We start from the raw sequence: 25,775 nt of genomic DNA, 5'->3' as shown, positions 1-25,775 counted from the left end.
TGGTCTTAGGAGGGGAAAAAAAAAAAAAAAAGGGGGGAAAGAAAAAAAACCAAAACAAGCGAAGTTCATTTCACAGACATTTACAACACAGACATTTTAAAAAAACGCTTAAATACTTCAGTCTTCCAAACAGTCTCACACTGGCCATGATGACTACATCTTTAGTTACTGAGGCTGACATTGAAACATAAGACCACGAAGAAATTTTTACATGAGTTCCACGATTTCCCAAGAGATGTAAATATGTTATAGCCTGTTCTCAGAACCCTGCTCCTGTCCCATTTCACCTCCAGCACAGCACAGTTACAAATATACATGTATATTTGACTCGCTTGGTAGTTTTGTGAGGTGTAGGTTTTACAAAATATCTTTAATGAATATTCTTGCTATGTCCTTAAGAAAATTAGCTTTTTCTCTCTGGATCTAAGCTGAGAAGAAGACTGCAGTGAACTTAGAGCTTTCATAATTTTAAGTTTGGGTTCAACTTGGACAGTTGTTGGAGAAGAAAATATTTTAAATGACCATAATAATTTATTTAGAAAGTTGTTATATTTCACATAACCTTTTCAAGAAAATTCAGACTCTTAGCTTGGTAGTTCCATAAAACAGAATTATACTAATTCCATTGTAAAGAAACTTACAGATAATGATAATCTATGAACAGGAAGACTTAGGTTCAATGTTCTAGAGTATAACAACTTGACTATTAAACAGTTCTCATTTTTAATCAGTAAATGTGTTTTAAAGCAACAGTTGAATTAAAAAGGAGGCCATCATGACACCATTGTGTAACATGATGCAAAAGTCATATAAATACTTTTGTTCCTCTTCAAGCACCACCTGTCCCAATCCTCCTGCCCACTCCCTAACATTCAGACACTATGAATGTCCCACCCACAGAGTTTCCCCGACCCTGAGTTGAATGAGTGAGTCACCAAAAGGTAAATTATACTCTGACAAACAGGAGATTGGACAATCTTTTGAGCTCTTCTGAGGTAGTGGAGTCTCTCCTTCTAGAAAAATAGTTAGAAAAAGTCCAGGGAGTTGAATTAAGAGACGAGTGGAGTGTTGATCACTATACTTAAATGCTATTCTGAAATGGGTGGTTTATATGGGTGATTATCACACACTCCAAAATGTCTTCAGTAGGATCCTGATTGTTATATGGAGAACTTAAGACATTAAGCTTGCTGCATGAGTAGGGTAAAACACAATCCCTTGAGGGCACTATATAACTCATTAAAACTTGGATTTAATTGCTACCATTTCTAAAAAAGTGCCTGGCATACAGCAGGAGCTCAATAAATACCAAATGGTTGTTTAAGATCTCTGATTTAGCTCAGTGAGATTACAGGCAAAAACAAACAAAAGTACCCAACCAACTGCAGGTTAACTGTCACCAAAGGCTAGGTCACTTTCCCTCGTGCATGGAATTTCAGATACCTTTCAAATTAGGATAAGGTTAAATTCAGATGGTACTGGACATGGTATACTGTACAATTCCATATTAATTCCATTTATCAGACATCTTATTTCTATCATGATTTTATCATGACATAATTGTGAGATTTTTATCCGTAAATAACTTTTCTGAAGATAAAGTGATCCACTCTCTCTGTTGTTCTTCAAGCTTTTCTGCCAAGCATTTAATCAAGACAGGGTCTACCTTAGAATCAAATTTATTAGCAAACCAATGTCCATCTTGTATAAGCCACCTTAATTCTGCTGCTCCATAGATACACACACTTCGGAGGTGAGAGCCAGTACAACTGGGATAGAAATGGCCTTCATGATAATTCCATTTGACAAGGCGGGTCTTACTCTGTAGGTCAGACACATCCTGGGCTGACCGAGAAATCTCCCCAGGTATTCCTGGTACCCGAATTAAGGTAGCCCAAAAATGCTCATCAGGGGAGTATGTATCTTCAGACCAGGCAAAAAAGTCTTTAACAAGGGAGTTGTTGAAAACATATTTAACAAATGCTCGACTTAAAACAAAATAAGCACTGCCAACAAATATCTCAATGTTATGAGGAGGAGCTTCTTTGATGATGTTTGTCCTTACTGGTAGCTTCACATATTCATAAGGCACCTGTCTGAGTTCATGGTGATAAGTGAATCTTTCCATTTTACTGTTTGGGGGTTTCACTGTCTCTAACATATTTGCTCCATTGAGTTTCTTCAGCTCTGACACTAATTCAAAGTTTGACTTCAAAGGAAAGTCTTGCCCACACAAGTTGATAACATATTTCCACTGCACTGAAGACTTGAGAAGGTCGGACAAGCAATTTAAATCAGCTTGGAGCCTGGAAATGTGTGCATATTGTACAGTCTCTAATTTGGAAGCGATAAAAATATTGGAGAAGCACTTCGCCAAATTGTTCATGGCAACTTTGAAGGTGTCATGTGACTTCTGGTCATAATGGATGCAGTAAATATTGTGCTGGTTGTATATAGCATGGATTAGCCTTTCAACCATAATTGCGTCTTTGTGAACAACCAAAGAATAGGCTATTGGGAAGCTTTTCTCCTCCCTTGAAACAAACTTCTGATGGTACCTTCTTAGGGTCTGATAAACGTCACAATGGTGGGTCACTGCCACAACATCATCATCATCCAAGTCAATGATGTCTCTTCTTCTTATTTCCAGGGTCTTGCCAATTTCCAAAGGCTCCTGTTCATAGACACCCGAACAGTTAACTTCATACCTGACTTCATCCTGAACATGGGTATATCTGTTCCTTACAAAAAGGGAGGTACTTAGGGAGTACTCAACCAAGTAAATGTCTCTTTGAGGGAAGAGGAGTCTTCCTACGTTTAGAAGCTTCAGCAAGGACAGCAGCCACAGGGTTAAAAACAGGACGAACACTTTCTGCTGAAGCGGGTATTTAGAGCAGCATCGGAATATCTTCATTCTGTAAGAGGCAAAAGGAGTAATTCAGGTTGAAATATTCAGAGAAAATTAGTTCAGTTCAACCAAAGTCCACTGGGTGGTTATCACAAGCCAGGCAGAATGCTGGGCCCACAGATGAATAAAACAAGGCCTTGAAAGAATCCAGAAGTAAAGAAGTGGAAGTATGCAGATGGTGGTATTTTGGGGGGTATTCTGTGTTAACTATACCTAATTTTGAGAGATGCTGATTACCAAATAGAAGGGAAAATAATGTAAACTCCTAAAACATAGGTACATAGGTACTAAGTATCTTATATTGTCGACATTTCTGCTTGGCATATTTACAGAGGGAGTACACAGGTTTGGGCAAAGGTTTAGAGAAATGGGTGTCATTAAGAGATCGTTGGAGATGCAAATGGCCCACCTGAGACTGCGAGAAATGTTTGTCATGATTCTACCTTCAAATCCTGATTAGATAGATCTATGTCTGAAGTCACATGGGGAAAGTCCAGTGAATCTCACTGCTATAGACTGAATGTTTGTGTCCCCCCCAAATTCATAGGTTGTAACCTAATCTCCAATGTGATGGTAGTTGGAGGTGGGGTCTTTGGGAGGTGATTAGTGCCCTTATAAGAAGGGACCCCAGGGAGGTCCCTTGTCCCTGATGCTTCCATTTCCTTCACACCCACATAAACAAATCACCTCATAAATATGCCTTGAACCCATCCCTTCTTCTCCATCCCATTAACAGGTCCAGACAACCTCTTTGCTGAGTCAGAACCCAGGTCAAGAGAATCCCAATCAGGCTCATGACTCTGAGTCCCTTGTCAGGTCCCGGCTTTCTGCATCCTGAAGCAAACTGAGCAGGGTTCCACCCATTGAGGCTCAAGGCCAAAGTTCCTGCCAGTTGTCAGCAAGTGTGGGAAAACTGACTCCTGATGCACAAAGCAACACGAACTATAACCTCAAAGCCTGAGCACACATTTAGAAGGTGCTGTGATAAAATAAACTTAGAAGATTAATCAATCCCAAATCAATCTGTCTGTTTCATCGTTGTCCTAATTCATGGTAATCAGGCATCAATAAGAAGCAGCTTACATACATGGCTAGAATTAGAAGGTATCTTACCCTAAGTAAATTTTGGCCTTTTCTTTTCCTACTTTATTGGTCCATGGAATCTCTAATTAGCATCAGTTAATAGTTTCCCCTGATACCAGTGGTAAAATGAAGACCTCACATTTTGAAAGCGTTTACAAAGTCTTCCAGAGATGTCATGTCATTTATGATGTGCCATTTACCGATCATCTGCACACTTACGTAAGAAGGCAAAGGCTTGTTCCCTGTCCCGTCGTCACCAGGTTCCAGGGCCTCCTTTGCACCCACACCTCCCCTGCCCTTCCTGAGAACATGTGGACCACACAATTCCTGACTCCAGCATGGTGCCTGGAGAGTCTGAGTGGAGCTAGGAGGCCGTGGCTGCCTGCCCAGAGAGAGAAGGTCACAGGGCACCCGGAAGGGACAGGTGGCAGGCACACTGTGAGAAGTCCCATGGGAAGTGGCTCTGGGCTCCAGGTCTGAGCTTCACCAACTAGAGGTGACGGTTCATTTTAAAAGAAGAAGGGGAGGGAATCGAACCGCCTGGGCACGTCACTTTTGATCCTTCTTCCACCCCAGCCTCTTTAAGGGAGCCATCTTTTCTATTTATGGGTCAGTCTTTGACATCAGGGAAAAGCAGCAGCCCTCCAATACCTCCATGTCCCAAGTCACAATAAAACTCCTTCACAGAAATTCCTTTGACTGAAAGCATTCCTTTTCCCAAGTTAGAAGTAAGTTGTGAAGGTCCAACAAGCCCATTGGTGTGAATGAGCTTTTGTCAAATCCTGAAAGGGGCTATTGGCCTCTTCCCAGCTGTGGTGAGAAGTCAGCAAGTTATTTCAGGTTAGAGACCAGAGTTCCCAATTGTGGCTCCCTTTTCTTAGGACAGAATCTCTCTGTGACACCCATGGCTCCTCCCAGCTGGGTCTGCATTCAGCTTAGGGAAGACAGGCAGCAGCACAGCCTCAGGGCCCAGGAGTCGCAGGGGGCAGAGGCAAGCCAGGGCAGGCACCTGCCCATTTTGGCACGGCCTCCCTTTCATGTTACCTGCAACCCAGGCCTGTGAAAACTCCAATGGACCAGGTTTAGAGGGATGGAAAACAGCTCCTGGGGCCTGACCCAGGTCTGACTAGAGTAGGCTGGGCTAAGGCGGGCAGTCATGCTGGCCCCGTGGTTCCTAGGAGACTAGTAAGCAAAGCCACCTTCTGCAAACACCCTACCCTGGCTCTTTCCCTCTTAAATGCTCGTGGGCAGGAAACAGGCAGGTGTTTTGCTGCCAGGAACTAGTCTTATAATTACACCATATCATTTCCCACCCATGGGAGAAGGGCATTTCCCCTCCCACCTGCCCAAGCAGAGAAGGAAGCCCAACCTGCTGTGCAGTTTATCGCCACATAGGTACAAGTTCCTAGTGACGATGGCAGAACTGAGAAGGAAATGATAGCAAGGTTTGATCGCTAGAGCTCAGTGGAAATAAGGCCTATTTGGATAATTCAATAAAAACCCAACAGGGATGTTGAATGAAGCCTTCTCCCCAACCCTCCCGCCCCTCACACCCCAGCCCCTCCAGGTGCTGTTTACAGCCTTAAAGGAAACAGCAGGTGCACAAAGGTACATTGAGCTAAGTGGTTATAATTGCATTCAGGGCTCAATGACCACAGCCATTAGCAGCTCCTCAATGAACTCTAGTAAAGTCAGCAATTTCAAAACCCAGGGCTGTTAATAAAGTATGGGTTTCCTTTCCCAAGGAAGGAAGAGGATGGCAAGTCAAGAACGGGGGAAAGGAGAGTGGGAGAAAAATGCTGAGCAAGGTTCAGCTTAGGCACCAAGAACATGGGACCCGCTGTCCATATTTGCAGATTAGGTGGCTTCAGCCCACCTCTTCGCCCCCCCCCCTAAGTCCCCTCCATCTCCTGCTGCCTCCCAGCACATCTGCAATTCTTTCCTGTAACTACCACAGGTTGGCAAGGGTGGGGGGGAAGAAAGGGGGGGAGGAGGGAGATAGAGAAAGGAAAGCGCATGCGTGGGCTTCAGGGTGCCCCCGACCTGAGCTTGAACCCCTGGAGAAACACTGAGTAGCTAGCTGTAAGGCTGATCAAACTAACCTCAGAGGCCCAGTTTTCTTGTGTCAAAATGGTGATTAGAAGCCCCCTCCCTCGCTGCTGTGAGAGCCCAGGAGTCCCTGTCTGTGAAAGGAGCACAGCACATGGGGAACAGACGTTTTCTTTCACCTGGGCCCTGCTCACCTGACTCCAAATTCTGGGGCTTTTCCAGTACATTCACTACACAGGGCATGTTGACTTTGTGTGTTTTTGTTTTGTTTTTATGAAAAGAATAGATAATTTTATGCGGACAATGTTAAGGAAATAAATGAACTTCACTTTTATGCCCAAATTGGGAGGTGAGAATTTTTAAGGAAGGAGAAAGCTACGGAGAGTTAAGGCCTTGGTCAGGGGCTGGGCAGGAAAAGATTCTGCAACAGCTGGGGCTGCAGTTAGGGGGTCCTCTACGCCCAGCTCAGGGATGGCCCATCAAGCACCTGGACCCTGGACAAGTCGCTCAGCTTTTCCACATCATCGGTAATTGGATGTTAATAATAGTAGCTCCCTAAGGGATTTTGAGGGTAAATGAGGTGACGCAAGCAGTGCTTTGGCAGTCTAGGTCATGCCAGCTGTGGTTTCTTCCCCGTCATCACCTTCATCCTCATCGCCGTCATCTCCACCCTCAAGCCGCACTCCTCCACCTCCTCCGTGGTGAGCACTTCTTTATAAAAAAGATCTTGCCCAGACGTTTGGCTTATTGTCTTATTTTTCAACCATCCTCCTATTTCTCCCTAAAGTCAATATTTTAGGATTAATGCCCGAGTGCCTCCGTGTAATGTTCTTTATTCATCCAATAATGTCATGATTATTAACGTAGAATTACTCAATAAAAAGTTGTTACTTGGTACTCTTCTGCCTGTAGGATCTCAATCCCCTCAATAAATCAATGAGGTAGGTACCACACCTTTATTCCTCTTTTACAAAACAGTAAACTGAGGCACAAGGAGATTAAGAAATTGCCCAGGGCTCCAGGGCTAGAAAGTGCTTTAGCTGGAACTTGAGTCTTGCTCCAGAGATGCACTCGTAACCCTCTAGGCAATACTGTCTCTCGGAATATATATATAAAAAAAAACCCCTCTATTTCCCACAACAGTTTTAGTCCTTGACTAAAAGTTTTCATTATGATGTCTTATCGAACTGTCCTAAAGCTGGAACAGGAATGAACAGCAAACCACGTCTGAAGTCCTGAGCCCTTCCACCCTTTTTAAGGGATTCTTTACATGGACAATCAGCTTGGAGGAAGGAACACTTTCTGGTCTTGCAGTCAGAGGCTGGGGCCAATCCCTGTGCTAATGAAGAGATCAGTCAATCTTCCAGCCATTTCAGGAAAAGAAAGCCATCCTAAGAAATTCTGCCATCAGTCACTCTTGTTTCATATGCTGTCACTGATTACTTACTGACTCATTAGTTCTGGCAGGGACTAGTGACACAATTTGGGCTCTCTGAGAATTACTAATTATTTTAGAAAACCTTTTCTGGGTGAAATCTCTCTGTGTGGAGACTATTCCCCTTGTGGGCCGCCTTTAACTTCTTGGACGTTGTATCATTAAATGTCAATGTGAAGAACGGGATGTGAAGGGTTTATTGAATTAGAAATGTCAGGATTTTGTTTCTTGCTCAAATCTTACAAAGGAGCATCATCACATAAGGACACTAATATAAAAATGAGCTCACTAACACAACACGTCCCCAAACTACTTGAAGAAGCTAAGGTCTGCCTACTGTGTGTAGCAACTTCATTTCAATAAAGCCATGGGTTCTCTTTGATGACACGCCCATCACCAAACCCAGAGAAAGTGTTGGAGTAAGGCCACTAGTAGGAGGATGACTCAGCCGAGATGAATTTCCTCCACACCCTCACAGCACCAGAAGCGTTTGCAAAGGAGCAGGAAGGAAGGTTTCTTTGCCCAGATGACCTTACATTTCCATTGTGCTAGAAGGAAGACTAATAGAGTGAATCATTATCGGGCTGTGAGCAGGAAACAGTAAGTAGTCCAAAACACAAGAGTCCCGTGACTGGGTCAGTAAGACCATACACATTGAGAACAAGCAGTCCTCAGATAATACAAGGGGCTGTCTCAAAGAGGAAAAGGAAAAGGTTTTCCACTCTCTGTTTATAAAAGTAAACTTAAATTTAAATTTAAAAAAAAATCAGAAAACTCTAAAGAGGAAAATAAAACTCTCCAGTAAACCACCACATATCTGGTAAGGACATTCTGTGGACAGTGTGTCCTTCCAGACTTTTCAATAAACACAGCTTTTCTGGCTTACTTATTAACAAGAAGTCTCACTATATAAGGCACCGTCTTATCTGTTTCTTTCACTTCACAAAATACTATTCTATTTCACAATGTCTTATTCTAAACTGGGTCTGTAAATTGTTAGAAAGTGAACGATTTCTAACAGAGGTCAACATACTTTTCTATAGGGAAAAGAAAAACAACAAACATTTAAATAACAGAATTTACTTTTTGGGGCCTTCTCCACCAAAGCTTAACTAATTAAGCCATAATTCCTGAAGAAGCCTAGAAAGCGAAACCCTAAAACTGACAAGGACTTTAATTGTGATAGAGTCCAAATTCCTCCTTCTCTAAATGAGGGAACAGAGATCTAGCCATCATTTAACACTGGTCCATTCTTGGGAGGCCAGGAACATGTCTCCCCCACTACATTCATGTTTATATATCTAACTGCTCCTCCCCTCAAGGGACTGAACAGAGGGGAAATCTCTTCTCCCCGTATCCAGGCCCCTCATGGTGGCATTCAGTTCAGCTCCACTGCCTCCTCCACTGCGACTGTTCTGGTCAAGGTCAACAAAAATCTTCAGCTGCCAGAGTCACTGGACACATAGCTGTCCCTTCCTAATGGTCTACATTGAGCACCAGTACTATTTGCATTATCTTATTTATCCCATTCAGTAAACCTATGAGGTTTATCCTCATTTTTCAGATTAGGGAATTGAGTCACTGAGCCAGTATGTGGTGAGGCCAGGATTTTCAACGATGGCCCAATTTCGAAGCCTACACTTGGAACCACAATGCAAGGCTGCCTCTCCAACCTCTTGGCAATAGTAGAGCCTGGTGGTTCTATGTCCAAGACGGATTTCAAATCCACCTAATCCTTTCCACTCCACAGGAACCACTCTAATCCAAGCCAGCATCAACTCTTGTCTGCATAGGAAATAACCTCACTAGCTCCCTCTAATCCATTCTCTGTACTGTAGCCAAAAGGATTCTTTTTTTTTTTTTAAGATTTTATTGGAATTGGGGGGAGGGGAACAGCATTGGGGAATCGGGGAAGGGGAACAGACAAGTTGCTGTCCTTTTATTCTTCAGTCTAGTTGTGGAGGACGTTGCTTCACTGGCCCATGTTGGTATTGTGATCATTGCGCTCTTCCCGGATGAGGCAGTTGCTCGCCGGCCATTGGACCGCTGCTCATGGAGGCTCACGGCAGCTCTCACCGGCAGCCGGCTGCTCACGCTGGCTGCCGGCCACTCATGGTAGCTTACAGCAGCCCACTGCAGCCCCACTTCAGCCTACGCCATCGCCGGCAACTCACAGCAGCCCAGCTCCAAGTCGAGCTGTTGTTCACCATCTTAGCTGCAGAGGGCGCAGCATCACTGGCCCATGTGGGATCTGAACCGGCAGCCCTGCTGCTCAGCGCTCGCACTCCCAAGCCAACTCTTAACCAACAAGCCACTCGGCCGGCCCCAAAAGGATCTTTTAAACACATAAATCAGATCACTCCTCCTCCCTAGTCCCACTCCCTACAGGTAAACCCTTCACTGGGATTTCACTGCACTTAGTTAAACCAGAAACCCTTTCCATGGCCACAAGGCCCAGCCAGTTCCAGTTCCTGCCCGCCTCTCCCACTTCATCTCAGTCTGCAATTCCTCTTGCTCACTATGCTCTAAAAGCTCCAAAACGCCAGCCTTTTTCCTTCCTCAGGACCTTTGCACGGCTGTCCCCATGTTTAGACTATTTCCCCCTGGATCCTGGCCTGCTTGGACCCTCCATATCCCTCAAGTTGTAGAAGAAATATCTGTTCCTGGGGTCCTCTGTGATCACCCTTCTCACTTGTTTCTCCTGACTATCATAGTCCTTGCTTTCTTCTAAGAACTTATCCTAGTGGCAGTTGCCGTGTTAACTCGTTCATGTCTGTCTCCTGGACAGGCCTTGTTCATGCTCTCCCCGCAGCCCCAAGTACAGACCTACCTAGCACAGGGTAGTTGCTCACGGGGACAACATCAGAAGACCCAAGTTCTAGCCTGGGCTCTGCCTTCAAAAATGCCTCAAGTGACCCTGGCAAGTCATTTAATCTTGGGCAGGTCATTATTTCCCATGTGTCAAATGAGATGAGGGTTTTTCTATCCCACAATGCTATTATGAAGGGCCAATGACACAGTGTGAATGTGGACAGGTGTATGGGGAAAAGAAAACAAATCAGATTTTGGGTACTAGGACCTCTACAAGAGAAATGGTTTGCTGGGAAACCTGGGCAAGACTCAGAATGTTGTAGTTTAATTTTTTCTTAAATACTACATGCATTATTCCCTTCATTTAGACATGCTATTTCTTATTTGTTTTCCACTATTTGACAACATTCTTTTCTGTTAATGTCTGTTGCATCTTGAAGACATTCACCTATTTTGGATTTTGAAAGACAGGAAGATAGTTACCCTAGGTAAATTTTAGAGTTTTTTTCCCCCCAGTCTGCTCAACAGCTTATGAAAGATTGATAACTGAAGAATTCCTTTAAAAGACATCCAGGAAGAGCAAATGCAACTAGTTCTGTGCAGAGCTGTGATCAGCTTCTATAATGCTATAAACTTTTCCTCTAAGTTCAGTATCTTGAGGGGCAATTCTTCTCCAGACAGTGCAAAACAGCAATGGCTTGTTCTAGCATCCCCGTTCGGCCAACCCATCCCCAGGGACCATGATGCAAATGTGGTACTGGGGATACTGCAGCAATGTGAGCACTCAAACGTACCTTCACAGGGCCTCACCAGCGCTCAGCTGCTCAGATCACATGTCAAGTTCAAACTCTCAGCTCAGGAAAGCAGGATGCCCCTCATCCATCACAGAACGTGTCAACTGATAGCTTCCTCTACTAGCAGTGTGCTTCAGTTTACAAAAATAAAGACTATGGTCACCACCTTCCTTAAACAAAGGTCTACCTTACCTGCATGATTTGAGAAAAGAGGTTGGAATGAAAATGCTGGGCATGAACTTCAGTCTATCAACCACCTTTTTAGATTATAATTATTCCAAGTAATAACAACACTGGAGCATCTGGGGTTTGGGGAGATTTATGGGCCATATAAGGTCATGTTTGAAACGAGCAATTCACACCAGGGTGTATTTACCAGATGGTGGTCCCTCAAGGTCATCAGAAATCTGGGCTACAGTAATGGAGCAAAAAGGTGCAGAATTCAGCCAGCTTTCTGAATTAGGAGAGAGCCAATTTGATTCTGGACTTTGTTAAATCTGTGCTACAGGGCAAACATCAAAAGCTCACTGTGTATCTTGTTGGGCAAAGCTACATCGATAAAAGATCTTTAGCAGCAAGTCTAAAGGGACAGCAATGATATTGCTGAATGAAAAGTCTTCATTTTGTAACCATATGTGGCCATCATCCTGTTGCAAAACATTAAGAGCTTTTTCCTACAAAAAAAAAAGAAGGGTGGATTTCAAAAATTTTCGTTCAGATGGAAACAGCTCAAATAAAATGTTTCCTCCTTTTTAGACACGAAAGATTACAAAAAGGATTAATTAATGTATTCAATTTCAGGCTTTATAAACAGTGTGGTTACATCTTTCTTAGGTTCCCCTCTACTCTGCCTTCCACATTTAGCTGGATGTATTGGGTTGTCAGAAAAGTCATGATGCATTTTCTTTATGTTTTTCATTGCAAAAATGCGTCATGACTTTTCCGACAACCCAATACTATAGAACCGAAATACAGTTTATGTTCTAAATTTAAAATGTAGGTTGAGAATATTTTGGCTTCTTTTTCTATAATAAGGAATAATTGAATTGAAAAACATTTATATATTTTTAAAATGTACATTTATTACACCAGAATGAAAACAAAAATTTCCTCACCCAAGGTGTACATGGTATGATTTGTTTTTTCCTCTCAGAAAATTCTGGAAGCACTTATGTGGTATTATATGGCTGATTCCACATTTTATACTGCCAACATTAATTCTTCAAAAGTTATGTAGCAGCAGGAGATGTACAGCAACCCTGATTTCTATGTGGGCATTTATAGTAGCATCTCTAATGCCCGTAACTACATCACAGAGGGAGGCAGCGCAGGGCTAAGTAGCTGTGAATCATGGCAGACATGGCTTAAGGCCAGGCCTTACTCTCCATGAATGGATTAGACACACGCAGTTTTAAATCATCAAAAGAGCTCCTTTGTTTTCTGTGTTGTGCAGACGTGGCCTGGAGCGGAATTGGAGGCTTCCATATGCTTCTGCACCTCCACTGAAATAATTCTGGCAACTCTGGCGTGATGTCACCATCTAGGAAAGGTCTGTGTTTTTTTGGTTTAGAATGTATATATTGTCCTGAGAGCTCGTGTGCATATAGACGCATCAAAGTTACGACTCAGGAACTTAAAATTAAGTTAAAGGACTGGAACAAATAATATTGGCTGTGCTTGGGACTATCCTGCCAAAATAGCAATTTCAAAAGCAGAGATTTCGTGTAAAAATGTCTTACCAAAAGTCAAATCTGGAAATGACTCCAGGAAGCTCAGCAGTTGGCATGTGCTACAAGGATGCACTCTAGCAATGGTTTTAATTATGATAACAGGTCTCAACATGTAGGGTTTATGTTAGGTTAACATAATAAAAAAGTGAAAAAGATTATTTAGTTAAAAACTAAATATCTAAGCAAACATATGCCAACTGTATAGAAAGTAAAAACTAGACTTCAGATTTTCACGCAGATTATAATGTTACAGTTATTCAAACAGTGGTACTGATGCTAGGATGGACAGAGAGCAGTGAGATGAAATTCAGAAACAAGACCTGGTAGGTAAGGATTTTATATGTGGCTGTGGTAGAGATGGCCACTCGTCTTACAACATCTATTCTCCCTTTCTTCTTTACCAAGAGAAACCCCCTATTGTTGATGGCAGAAACAGGTACCTCTAAAAGCCTTTTTCCCCAGCTTCCATTATAGAGGAGCAGTCAGTGAAATATAATGGGGGGTATCTGGTGATGTTCTTTAAAGGAATATGACTTGGGGGGGGAAGAGTGCCATTTTGTTATCTTTTTCTCTTCTTCCAATTTTCTGCCTGGAACTGACATGATGGCCAGCAGCTATCTTGGGACCATGAACAGGCCAAGAGCACATCAGAGACCTCAACCCTGAAATCCTCAAACTACTGAACCAGTGGCAGCAAATGCCCACTCTGTATTCTTGCTATATAAGAAAAATAAGCCCTTATGTATTTAAGCAACTTTGCAAACATGCACTTTGAAAGATGGCCAAATGAAAAGGGGACTGCTTCACACACACACACACACACACACACACCCCACACTGAAGCTTAAATTTAAACCAGGCTAAAGTGTCTGCTTATACAACAGTACAATCTGGTACACAGCCAAGTGCAAAATTATGTGTCTCAGATAACGCGGAACTTCTCATCCATCTGTGTTCACAGGCAGATGGAGGCTTTAGGTACATCTCTGAAGGAAAGCAGACTCCCAGATTTACCAAATTAACCCCGATGTTGGCATGAGCTGTGCAGCCGGCTCACCTCGCCTCAGGTAAGTACTACTCAGCTTACGGCAAACTTCCTTTTGTGTGGTTCTGGCCAGACGCAGGGCGTTGTTAGGCCACATAATTTCGGAAAGTCACCTTGCAGGAGGGCTGCCTTCTTGAGCGCTTGTTTTGTAACCAGTTTGTTACTTATCAAGAGAAAGGTATCAGCGCCATGGAGGGTGAACCCAGTCGAGTAGTTCTGAGTCACTCTCGTTCCTTCTCTACTTGCTCAACCCACATTCCTCTCCACCCTGCCTTGCATTTGACCCCTCCTCCATCTTGTCCTTCTGCTTTATCTTTGTGCAGAACATAATGGGTTTGGAACTTAAAGCCGATGGTTCTGAAGTTAAGTCCTGACTGCCCTAACGAGCTGTCATGAATCTAGTTAGCGCTGAGCCTTCTCATCTGTGAAAGAGGCCCCAGGGCGCTGACTCACAGGGGTCCTGTGACCACGGAGCTCATGCATGGATGGGTACCTTCAGGCAGGAAGGGCCGACTAACACACACAGGAGGCATGGTGGGGAGGGGCGGAAAGCATTTCAACAAGCAACAGCCAGGGGAGGAGCACGGAGTACCATGGAGCAGGGGCTGTTCTACAAACAGGGACTGGACTTTGTCCTCAACGTGCCACATGGGCTCCTGCACCCGGAGACCACCTCGCAGAGGCAGCAGTAGCGGGGGAGGGGGGTGGGTGGGGTCTCCATCTGGCAGGATGGTGCAGAAGCCCCATCAGAGCCTGCCCCATTCTCATGGTCAAGGGGGAATCAGATCGGTGCTCACTATACTTGTTCTTACAACTTTTCTGTAGGTTTAAAATTTTTCAAATTAAGTTTTTTTGTTTGTTTTTTTGTTTTTAAAGAAGGCATCAAAGGGGTAACCGGGAACAAGCAGGACTAAAAGCCGTTAAAAGTCCCTGCCTTGTATTAGGACTCAGGCAATCCATTCTTAGCAGCACAGTTTTTAAACATCTTTTTAAATCTGGTGTCACTGATGTCTTCTCGCTGTAATATACAAGATACTTTCCAAGTAACGCCTGCTTCATTTCTTCGTTATAAAAGTAACTTTTCTTTTGTTGTTCCATATTTATGAATTAGTTGATCATAAAAACTTTTTTCCTATTATTTTATTGTGGTAAAATATATATAAAGAAATTTACAATTTTAACGATTTTTAAGTGTATAGTTCTGTGGCATTCACACTGTTGTGCAGCCATCACCACCATCCATCCACAGAGCTTGTTCATCTTCCCCAGCTGAAACTCAGTACCAATTACACACTAATCGCCATCTCTTCCTTACTCCCGGCCCTTGGCAACCACCATTCTACTTTCTCTCTCCATGAATTTGACTATTCTAGGAACCTCATATAGGAAGAATCACACAGTATTTGTCCTTTCGTGACTGGCTGATTTCACGTAATATAATGTCTTCAAGTTTCTTCCATTTTCTTTCTTTTAAGGCTGAATGATATTCCATTGTGTATACACCACATTTTGTTTATCCATTTGTCTGTCCATAGACACTTGTATTGATTGCTTCCAACTTTTGGCTGTTGTGAATAATGCTGCTATGGACATGGACATACAAGTACCTTCATCTTCCTGCTTTCTCTTCTTTGGGGGAGATACACACACACACACACACACACACACACACACACACACATACATATATACCCGCCCCCTATATATATATGACTATACACACATATACCTTGAGTCTTATATATCCTACTTCTATGCCCCTTCAATTGGTTGCCCATCCATTCAAACGTTTACCGCGTGAGTACATGTGCCATGCCGGGCAGGCACTCTCTTGATTCTGGGGAGATACAGCTAGAAACTGTGCTGCCTGAAGGAATACAGAGAGAAATAATTAGTGAGTCTTGGGTGATTTGATAACACAATTTCAAGATCTCAAGAAATCCCAGTCATTTGTTACATTTAAATTTTACTGTAGAAGTAATTTCCCACTAGCTAGCATTTGGAAATATGTCTTTAAATCAGGGATTTTCTTGCCATAGTGTTGATTTTATGTTCCTCCTTTCTTCAGTTCTCTTCTCTGGTTCCCCATCCCTTCCTTCAGCTCCACATTCTCCATATCACTCTATGACTATTTTTTTCATGGTCTAGTTTTTGTGTCTACTTTGTGTGTCATCCCACTTCTATCTCCTGACTTATCTAACACTAAATCTGTCTGACTCTGCCTGGCTGGTCTAGGGCAGGGAAGTTGCTGGAAAGGCTAAAGGAAGAGAGAACCTGGTGGAAGACAATGGCCGGCCCCTCCTTGTCCCACCCAGGTGGAATGTGGGTGTGGAGAAAGGACGCAGGAGCACAAATATTCCAAGTATGTTGCAGTGAAGCAGGGGAACAGAACAAGGAAAAGGGACCTTGGCACGCACTGGAGCTGTGCTGAGCCTTGTTCTTCCTGGTCCAGGGTACAACCCCCCATCCTCTACTGCAGTCTGAAGGTGCTGCCCTGCTGGGGGCTGTCCAGATCTGGTGGATGACCAGGAGAAATGCCCGAGTTTGCAGAGCCTCTGGAAACAGGTCCAGCCTATCCAAGAGCAGACAGGCCGACTGTCCAGTCTGAGCACAGCCAGAATGCCCTCCCCCAAAGGGACAACTTCGTTTCTCCCCTCCCCGCCTTAATTAGATTAGAAGACAACAGGAGGGGAAGGTGGGAGAATGAAAGCCATTAAAGAGCTAGAAGTACCCAGTATTCATGGAGGTTAGCTTGAGATACGAGGAGCTCCATTAGCACCAGGCACTTTCTTCCTTGCTTGCCTCCATAAGGGAAAACATCACATTGAAAGAGGTTTCATGGCATCTTGGAGGAGGAAAGCAGGCTTGGATTTTTTGGAGATTTTTGCAGCTTGATTTAAGGCTGGTTTTTCAGTGCTGGGGAAAGGAGGAGGGAGAGGGCTTGAGTAGGATTAGATGAAGATCATGAATAACAGTGTAGGGTTCCATGTACTTCATGTTCTAGCAACCACAGCTAAAAGAATTTTTGATATAAAGTTGTTTTGCTTTTTGCCTTTTAAAACTTGTTTTTTGTGCAACTATATCATCTAATTGTACTCCTTTAAGAATCACGTATGACAGATGGTCAACAGATATATGAAAAGATGTTCAACTTCACTAGCAGTGAGGGAAATGCAAATCCAAACCACAATGAGATACCATCTCACACCTGTTAGAATGGCTATTATCAACAAGAAAAGTAATAACAAGTGTTGGAGAGGCTGTGGAGAAAAAGGAACCCTCGTACATTGCTGGTGGGAATGCAGATTGGTACAGTCAGTGTGGAAACAGTATGGAGGTTCCTCAAAAAGTTAAGAACAGAATTATCATATGACCCAACAATCCTTCTTCTGGGTATGTATCCCAAAAATCTGAAAACATTTATCCGTAAAGATAAATATACCCCTATGTTCATTGCAGCATTATTTACTGTGGCCAAGACATGGAAACAAAGTGTCCTTTGAGAGATGATTAGCTAAAGAAGATGTGGTGTGTATACACAATGGAATACTACTCTACCATAAAAATTGCTGAAATGCTATTTGTGACAACATGGATGGATCTTGAGAGAATCATCCTAAGTGAAATAAGTCCAAGAGAAAAGGACAAGAAGCATATGATTTCACTCATATGTGGGATATAAAACAGAAAGCAACAAACGTGGTTACCAGAGGAAAAAGGGGATGGTGGGGAGGAGGAAAAAGGTAATGGGGGTCAAATATATGGTAACAGAAGGAAAACTGACTCTGGGTGGTGAGCATACAATGCAATATAGAGATGTATTATAGAATTGTACACCTGACACTCATATAGTGTTATTAATCAATGTTACCCCAGTAAATTTAATTTTCAAAAAGAATTCTAAAAATTAAAAAATACATGCATGAGCAAAATTTTACATTAAAAATATGAAATAGCCTGAATCTCTTGGCTAAATGTAGACTTGAGCACAAAACTCTTGAGTTCTAAAACTTGGGGGAGGGGGTTGGTGGCCGGGAAGCAGAGAGAAATGACAAGGCACAATTTTTACTTCCCATTATTTTGAAATTTCTAAATTCACCTTAATGAGATCATAGATAAGTTAAAACTTACCCTTGTGTCACCTACAAAAACCCCCAAAAACTTAGCTGGTGGTATAAATCTAAGAGAGAGAGGGGAAGCCATCATCACAGTCAAAAAGCTCCTGACTACGTGCTATAGATGACTGTACTGTGAGAGGCACCAAGGATGGAGTTAGAAAACAAGCCATATGTGGACAAAAGGTATGAGGGAGCGCTTCAGAACAGCAGTAATTTCAATCCAAACAATGATGGGACTGATGACAATTATTCTGATGTTAGTCTTACAAGGATTGCACAAGATGCCAAGTTTTTAAGCCTCATTAACTGTGGAGAAGGCATCTAACAAAAATACTCATACCATTATTAATTCCTTGGGGCAGGACATCCCTCAGCAGCAGAATTGGCAGAGGACATAAAGGTTTCTATGAAAAAGGATAGAAGTAGGACCCAAACAGATTTGAATCCAGTAAGATGAAATTTAACAGAGAGAAAGACTAACGCTTAGGTCTAAGAAATTAACTGCACTCGTACCAGATGGAGAAACGTGGTTTAACAGGAGCATTGATAGAGAACAGTGCAGCATTTTGACTGACTATATATTTGGGAAGAGTCTGTTTGTTTGATATGAGGCTGCCAGAAGACTTTAAAAAAAAAAGGCAGCAAAACCAGTGTGGTTCTAAACAGCGTGAGAACCACAGAGCTGCAGAATGTGATTGACTAAAGGGATCTTAGAAAGCATCGCCCACCAGTTTAGACCTTGGAAAAGAGGAAGGGATGGATGTGTGTCTGGGTATAATCCTCTATGAGGATGCTGACTAATATAAGTTAAGGAGCACAGTGAGAAACTAGTGACCACAAGAGGGAAACGGAAGGTTAAGACCAAAGAAGTGAAAGTTCAAGGGGAACCGAAGCTGGCTCCAAACAGTAAAACACAGGTTACTGGGCCAAGAGGTCCTGATTCAGCAGATATGGTGTTCTCAAAATTTGCATTTCCCAGGTGCAAATTAATAAGTTCCCAGGAGATGCTGATGCAGCTGGTCCAGGGACTATACTTTGAGAACCACTGCTCTAAGTAACAAAATTATACTTAAAACACACACACACACACACACACACACAATGTGATCACGAAATATGGTGAATGCTTAAATAAAAAAATGTATTACAGTAAAAGACACATTGACATTAATTCCCCCCAAAATACCCCCCTATTCCCCATCCCCCACCCGGCTTCAAACACACTTATCCCATCGTTCTAGCCACTTTCTGAAGCAGTTCTGGAGGTCCTCTCTCATGAATGTCTTTACTTCATCCTCCATCATGACAACACTCCGTGTCACACATCGCTTCTGGTATATGGCAATTTCTGTCAAATGAAAACATTACGGTGTGTCCTCATCCACCTTATGCACTGGATCTGGGACCGTGTGACTTCTGGCTCTTCCCCAAAGTCAAAATGATTCAGGACATCGAGGCAGCCATGACAGAGCAATTAAAGACACGAAAGAGGACTTCCAGAACAGCTTCAGAAAGTGGCAAGAATGATGGGATAAGTGTGTTCAAAGCGAGGGGGAGTGTTTTGAGGGGACTTGATGGCAATGTGTCTTTTACTGCAATACATTTTTAAAATTTAAACATTCACTGTATTTTTTTTATCACACCTCGTATATTCTAAGATTTTACTAAATGACACAATGGCCTATTTCCCAATAGTCCAAATTAGGGAGAATTTATTGGTTTTAAAACTCCACACACTGGTGTTTAAGATTATGCTTACAACTTCGTATTACTTAGCAGAAGTTCCACCTTTAATTACTGACCCTCAGTGTTTCTTATTAGTTCAGCTTCATGAAGCAGACTTCTGNGCTGAGAGCAATGATCAGGGACCTTGCTGACCAGCAGGCTGATGGATTTTCATAGAAATGCAGCTACAATGGGAGAGCATAAGTCTATTCTTGGGAAAATGCAGAGAAATAGGGGTACCTGAAGTGGGGGAGGTAAGTGGCCTTTGCCCTGTATAGCGACTGAGCGGCTCAAGTTAATCCACTTGGCATCTAAAGGAAAAGGAAGTCCACAATAAGAGAGCGAGAGGCTCTGTGGGCTTGCATCCCTACACAAAATCATTTGTGGCACAGAGTGGGCTCTTCCAAATTTGTCTACTCTTATTTATCCTGGATCTCTTTTTTTGGGGGGTGGTGGTGCTAAGAACCAACATTTTCTTGAATCTATTCATTTCCATCACCACCATATCTTTTGGAGCCATTTTTACACAAAGAAACACTTTGTTTTGTTCTGTTCAATCTTTTCATGACAGGTAACGTGCAGGCAATAACGAAAGAGAACAAAAAAGTGCTGAGATGCAGACAGTGGAGCTCACCCGCCAGCGAGGTAACTCGCCTTACCACTTCCTTACCTCCAGCTTTGAAGGGACATGACCCAACTTCCTATCTCAGCCCAACTGCCATATGTCAGAGAGCTTTAAGATGGCTTGTGAACATCTACAAACAGAAATGTTAACTGCTTTTACCTTGACAAGCACCACTATGTACATTACAGCTTCAAATGTCTGCATCTACTGTTCCTACTTTACAGCCCCTGGCAAAGTAACCAAAATGAAAGAAGATGAACTTACAAATATGTCCAAGGAATTCGGAGGTTACACCAGCCTGCACTTGGGCCTTACATTAAGACTGAGGCAAGCTGATTTGACATGGCCTCAAATTCTGTTCCTCTTATTTAGTGGTAAAAGAATTAGGGACATGAAAACATTATGATCAAGTTTAAGCAGAAAGTTATCACATTGCTTGACTATTATGTGTTCAAGAAAGATACGTTCCTGGTTTCCTTCTGTAAAATAGGCTTCAACAAAAACNTATTCCTCTGCTTGCAGCGGCATCATTCTATTTTCTGCCTCCATCATTGTATGACCTCTTCCTGTGTTTCCTCTGGGTCTAGATTTCTCTTTAAGGAATACACAATATTGTATTTATGGCCACTCGAATCCAGTATCTCAATTTGTATCCCAATCCAGTACCTTAACTTGATTACATATACAAAGATATGAATTGGGGGGGGGGACAACACTATTCAACCCAGAACAATGGCCTAAGGTCACTGTTAATAAAAACGTATTGCTTGAGTTTAGGATGCAAAGAGATATAAATCATAGTCCCTGCCCTCAAAGAACAACACTGTAGTTACAGAGGTAGTCCCTGTACCCAGAACCTAACTAACCAACAAGATAGGAGATGCTAAGAGCCAACTGATTAGGCCAAATGACAAATCACAGGCCAAATGGCAGCCATGTTTGAGAAATTCAGCTAAGGGGATGCAGTCACTGAGGATACCATAAAAGGATTTCATTCCAAGGGGAGGGTTGGCCAAGCATATCCTTGAAGGGAAGTAGGAAAAGCAAAGATAAGTAAGGAGGGTTTATCAAAAAAAGCTCAGTTCGGAGGCAGGAGGTGTGACTGGCAGAATCTTCTGAAGTTTCACTGCAGAAGTGAGAAGCTGAAAGGATGCAAATACCTTACTGTAGGGAATATGAGAACATAGTGAATACTTCGGCTGTAACAATGGTATGCTGTAATGCCGTAACGATTAGCATGCTTTAAAGTGCTTCCTCCTTTCATTAATTTTATTTGGTCTTTATGAGAATCCTGAGTGTCATCAGAGAAAGGAATGTTATATAACCATGGGTCCTGGGGCTCCAAGGGGTCAAGTAACTTGCCCAGGTCAAACAGCAAATCAGTTTTAGAATTGGTAGGAAACACACTGGTCTCAATATTCCTCATTCAGGAGTTTCCCCACCAAATGATGTTGCCTCCTGGGTCAGCCTTCCAGCACTGATTGTGTTGTTCTTTGCCCAAGGAAAGCATTTGAAAAACAGGGTAACCCTGCAAGAAATGGAAAGCCTCCCTAAAAGCCCCGTGAATCCCAAATTGTAATTGTAATAAACCATCCCCAGATGTCTGAATTGGTTTCACTAAAACTTCTAAGGATTTTCAAGTGTATTCAAGAGTCTTCTTTGGCTTTCAGAGACACCGTAGGATCCAGTGGCCTGCAGAACTCAGCTGGTTAACTTAAGGAAATGGGGGGTTGAAATGGGGGTTGAATGGGAATTGGTAAGAAGTTGAGGGGAAGTTGACTACAAAAGAAGAAACTACATCACAAGATGGTAAGCCAGCAGACACTGACAATCGAAGCTCAGTGTCTGACCGCACCAGTGTGGAGTCATGCAGATGACCCCAGATCATGGCATGTTTAGAAAACTTTCCGGTGAGAAATCTGTACCTATGGCTAGAAGCTGGAGGAAAGCAGAAAATCTAGCCTTGGGCTCAGTGTCTGATGATTTAATGTGTTTCCTTGGATTTTCTTTTACTTAGCAAGCAGGTACCTTGCCAGATCCTCTGCTGGATGAGTCTTCAAAGGTATATTTACGGATGAAATGCTTTTGAGTCTACTGTTACTCACCGAGTTCTTGCTTCTGCAAAGTGCTGCACTGGTTGCTATGGGAGAAGACAAAAATATAAAAGACAGTCTGTGACATTGAAGAAAATCCCATCTAATTTAGGAGATATGAGACACACAGATTAAAAATGATGTAAGTGGGACTGCAGTGGAGTTCGTAAGCAGTCTCTCATCACTCAGTTGTTTGTTCAGTTGCAACTTCTCAAAGCCAGGCTGTCTGGCTCCCCTTTTTAAAACAATGGCCTGCCCCACTTCCATAGCACCTTCTAGCCCTTCATCCTGATCCATGGTCATTATGACGTTTGTCACTATCTGAAATGAAATTGTTCGCTATTTACTCTAGACATACTTTAGACATAATATCCATGAGGACATAGAATTTGGTGTGCTGCTGTATTTCTAGAATCTAAAACAGCGTTGGGCACATATTAGGTTCTCATTAAATATTTTTTAAATGAATAAAGTACATATTAATCAACTGAAAATGAGCCAAGATAACTTGGATTAATGTAACGTTTTCCAAATTTGCCTGATAAGACTTACTTAGGTACCTGTCAAAAAAAATTTCCCTGGAGATTCTGATTCAGTAAGCCTGGAGTGGGCCCAGGCATCTGTATTTTTAAGAGGCATCGTAGGTGATTCTTTTAATGGGGCAGAGTGGGAAACACAAGATTAATGTAGTGACTGATGGTGGGTGGGAGAGCAAAGTGATGTGATAAGAGCAGGTTCCAGAGGTCAGTGGCTGCTCACTGGAATCATTTGGGGGACATGAAAAAAAATACTGATGTACAGATGCAGACTCCAGAACAATGAAATTAGAATCTCTGGGGGTGGGCCCAGATCTGGGCCAGGTTTTAAAGCTCATCAGGTAATTGTAATGTGCAGCCAAGGCTGTAAATAGTACTCCTGTACTTTCTACTTCTGTACATTGCTAGCTGTGCTCTAGTGGCTTCCAAGTTCTTGTGTCCCTCTTATAGTCTGGAAGGGACATGTGCAGGGACTTATACAATAACCCAATTTGGGGAGAATTATAGTCACTTTTTACTGTTCTAAAAAAATGTTATTTAAAGCAACAGCTGAATGTAATATCTTGTACATCATGGCTGGAGCAGAGAACACCTATGAGAATATTTTGATGACGAGAAAGCCGAAGCCCCCTGGGCAAAGCCTAGATGGGCAGGGGTGAGGCACAGAGAGCCAAAATGCTATGCTTATAATAAAATGGGGGAAGATATAGGAGAATCCTGACTTTCTCTCGTAGGCCTGGAGAAAGGCGATAGGTAATCCAGGAAAGGAAGAGAAGAGAAAGATGTGGAAAGAGTCTATAGAATTGGTTCTCAACGTGGCTGCATATTAGAATCACCTGGGGAGCTTAAGAAATTACTGATGCCCACATTCACTGTGAAAGATTTTGCTGTAATAGAGATAGAGGTGGTGCGTGTGTGTGTGTGTGTGTGNTTTTTTTATCACACCTCGTATATTCTAAGATTTTACTAAATGACACAATGGCCTATTTCCCAATAGTCCAAATTAGGGAGAATTTATTGGTTTTAAAACTCCACACACTGGTGTTTAAGATTATGCTTACAACTTCGTATTACTTAGCAGAAGTTCCACCTTTAATTACTGACCCTCAGTGTTTCTTATTAGTTCAGCTTCATGAAGCAGACTTCTGTTTCTGCTTCTGCTTCATCTTCTGGCATTTTATAGAATAGGCAGTTTCCCTCTGGTCTTCTTTCATCTTTCCTGTATTTTTCTAGTATGTTCAGCAGAACAAGCTTCATTACATATTAAGGTGTGACCTGCTTTTATCAAATGGTATCTGGCTTCCGACATCTTCTAAAATAGTAAATATTGATCCAATTCTTTCCCCACAAGCCCACACTGAACCCACTGTGCCCAGGGGCCCATTAGGTTTTGAAGCACAACGAAGCTGTGTTGTGGTTAATTCCCAATTAATTTTATTTGCTCTTATATATTTGAAGCTTCAGCCTTTAACTCTCACTAGGAAAATTACCAGCAGATGGAAATGCATATAAAATGACATGCAAAGCAATGCAAATTAATACAAAACATACACCTCTAAATTGCTTAGGAAAAGTCTGTATGCCTTGACATTGATATCTGTTTGGCTTCTTTGCACTCTGGTGAGCACTCACCGTATCTGTTTATCACAGTTAACTGCATATACATATAGCATCCAGCACCTGACACTTGTTGACATGCTCAGTGGAAGATGCCTCTGCCTGTGAGTCAGGCGAATGCGACCCTGGCCTTAACTTTGGCACTGTTTGGCTCTACAGCCTTGGGCAGGGTCTCATAATTCTCTGAGTCTCAGATTCTACATCTGGAAACGATGGAAATGACATCGTTATAATAAAACCACCAGCATTACGGCTTACTGAGCACCCACTATGTGCCAGGCGCAATGTACACATTGTACATATATGATGCACATACACACACTGCACAGACATCATGCACACATGCCCACCTTGTGCATGCATCATGCATACATGCATAAATCATGCAGACACCTCACATGCATGATGCATACATGCAATCTTCACAACAGCCCAGGGGAAGGCACCATAGACCATGTACCCCTTCAGTGTGGTGCCATTTCAGAGACCAGGAAACTAAGGCAGAAAGGTCAGGAAACTTGGGTCAGGTCATAAGCTAGGGAGTAGCAGGGCCAGAACCAGGGCCTCCGCAGTCTCACTGCAGGGGCCACTCTTAGCCACACTGCAGCTCTACTGTGTGATTTCTATCTATGTTTCTCCAAATCATTAAATTTGCACAATCTATGAAGTAAAACTTCAAATTTCACCATTATACGTACTTCAAAATATTGTTTCAGTAAGATGTTGGTGGTTTATATTTATGAGTTTGATATGAAAATACTAGCAGAATCAGGCTGTTTTTTACCTAATACTCCAAGAGAGGGAGGGGCGTTCAGATATCCTGTATGTTTGACGTCTCCTTCCCACTCACTCCATCCTATTCACATAACAGTGTGTGTGAGGCTCTCTCATCTCAAGAAAGCCAGCTCTCTGACCCACTTCTTACCTGAGGAGCAGCTTCCAGGCAGGTAAGTGTGATGGCCCCACAGTGCACGCACACGCACCCCTGCACCAGGCGGGGTGCTCACTCCCACTACAGCTTCAGTGGAGATCTAGCATAGCCCTGGTCTTCCTCCCACCTCTCCTCATGAAGACGGAGGCTCTTTTTCAGGTCCACACCACTTCCCCAACCCACCCAAAGCTAAAAGAACACCCTGATACAGATGACCCTTCTTTGGAGGGTCACCTGGGGCCTGCTCTATCCAGCCACTTATTAAGTATTTCCAC

General features: G+C 42.7%; 1 protein-coding gene across 7 annotated transcripts in view; it reads right to left on the bottom strand.

Annotated features, from left to right (window-relative positions):
* Positions 1-37: 37 nt before the first annotated feature.
* The window catches only part of GCNT4 (glucosaminyl (N-acetyl) transferase 4), a 29,711-nt gene continuing 3,973 nt past the window's right edge, over positions 38-25,775 (bottom strand). The window contains exons 2-5 of one of the 7 annotated variants that reach the window (XR_002123841.1): positions 16,587-16,771; positions 15,585-15,722; positions 11,081-11,754; positions 9,734-10,734 (exon numbers count right to left, since the gene is read on the bottom strand). Coding sequence is in view for 5 of the 7 variants with exons in the window: in XM_019641056.1 (XP_019496601.1) it covers positions 1,550-2,914 (1,365 nt within the window). In the remaining 2 variants the exon portion in view is untranslated. Of the gene's footprint in view, positions 2,916-9,733; positions 11,755-13,867; positions 15,250-15,584; positions 15,723-16,586; positions 16,772-24,378; positions 24,773-25,775 lie in introns of those variants that run through there. The other 6 variants (XM_019641056.1, XR_002123842.1, XM_019641059.1 and 3 more) reach the window with 6 other exon arrangements.

This window comes from Hipposideros armiger, unplaced genomic scaffold (assembly GCF_001890085.2).
Source record: "Hipposideros armiger isolate ML-2016 unplaced genomic scaffold, ASM189008v1 scaffold_55, whole genome shotgun sequence".
Lineage (NCBI taxonomy): Eukaryota > Metazoa > Chordata > Mammalia > Chiroptera > Hipposideridae > Hipposideros > Hipposideros armiger.
This window is presented reverse-complemented; position numbering and strand designations above follow the sequence as displayed.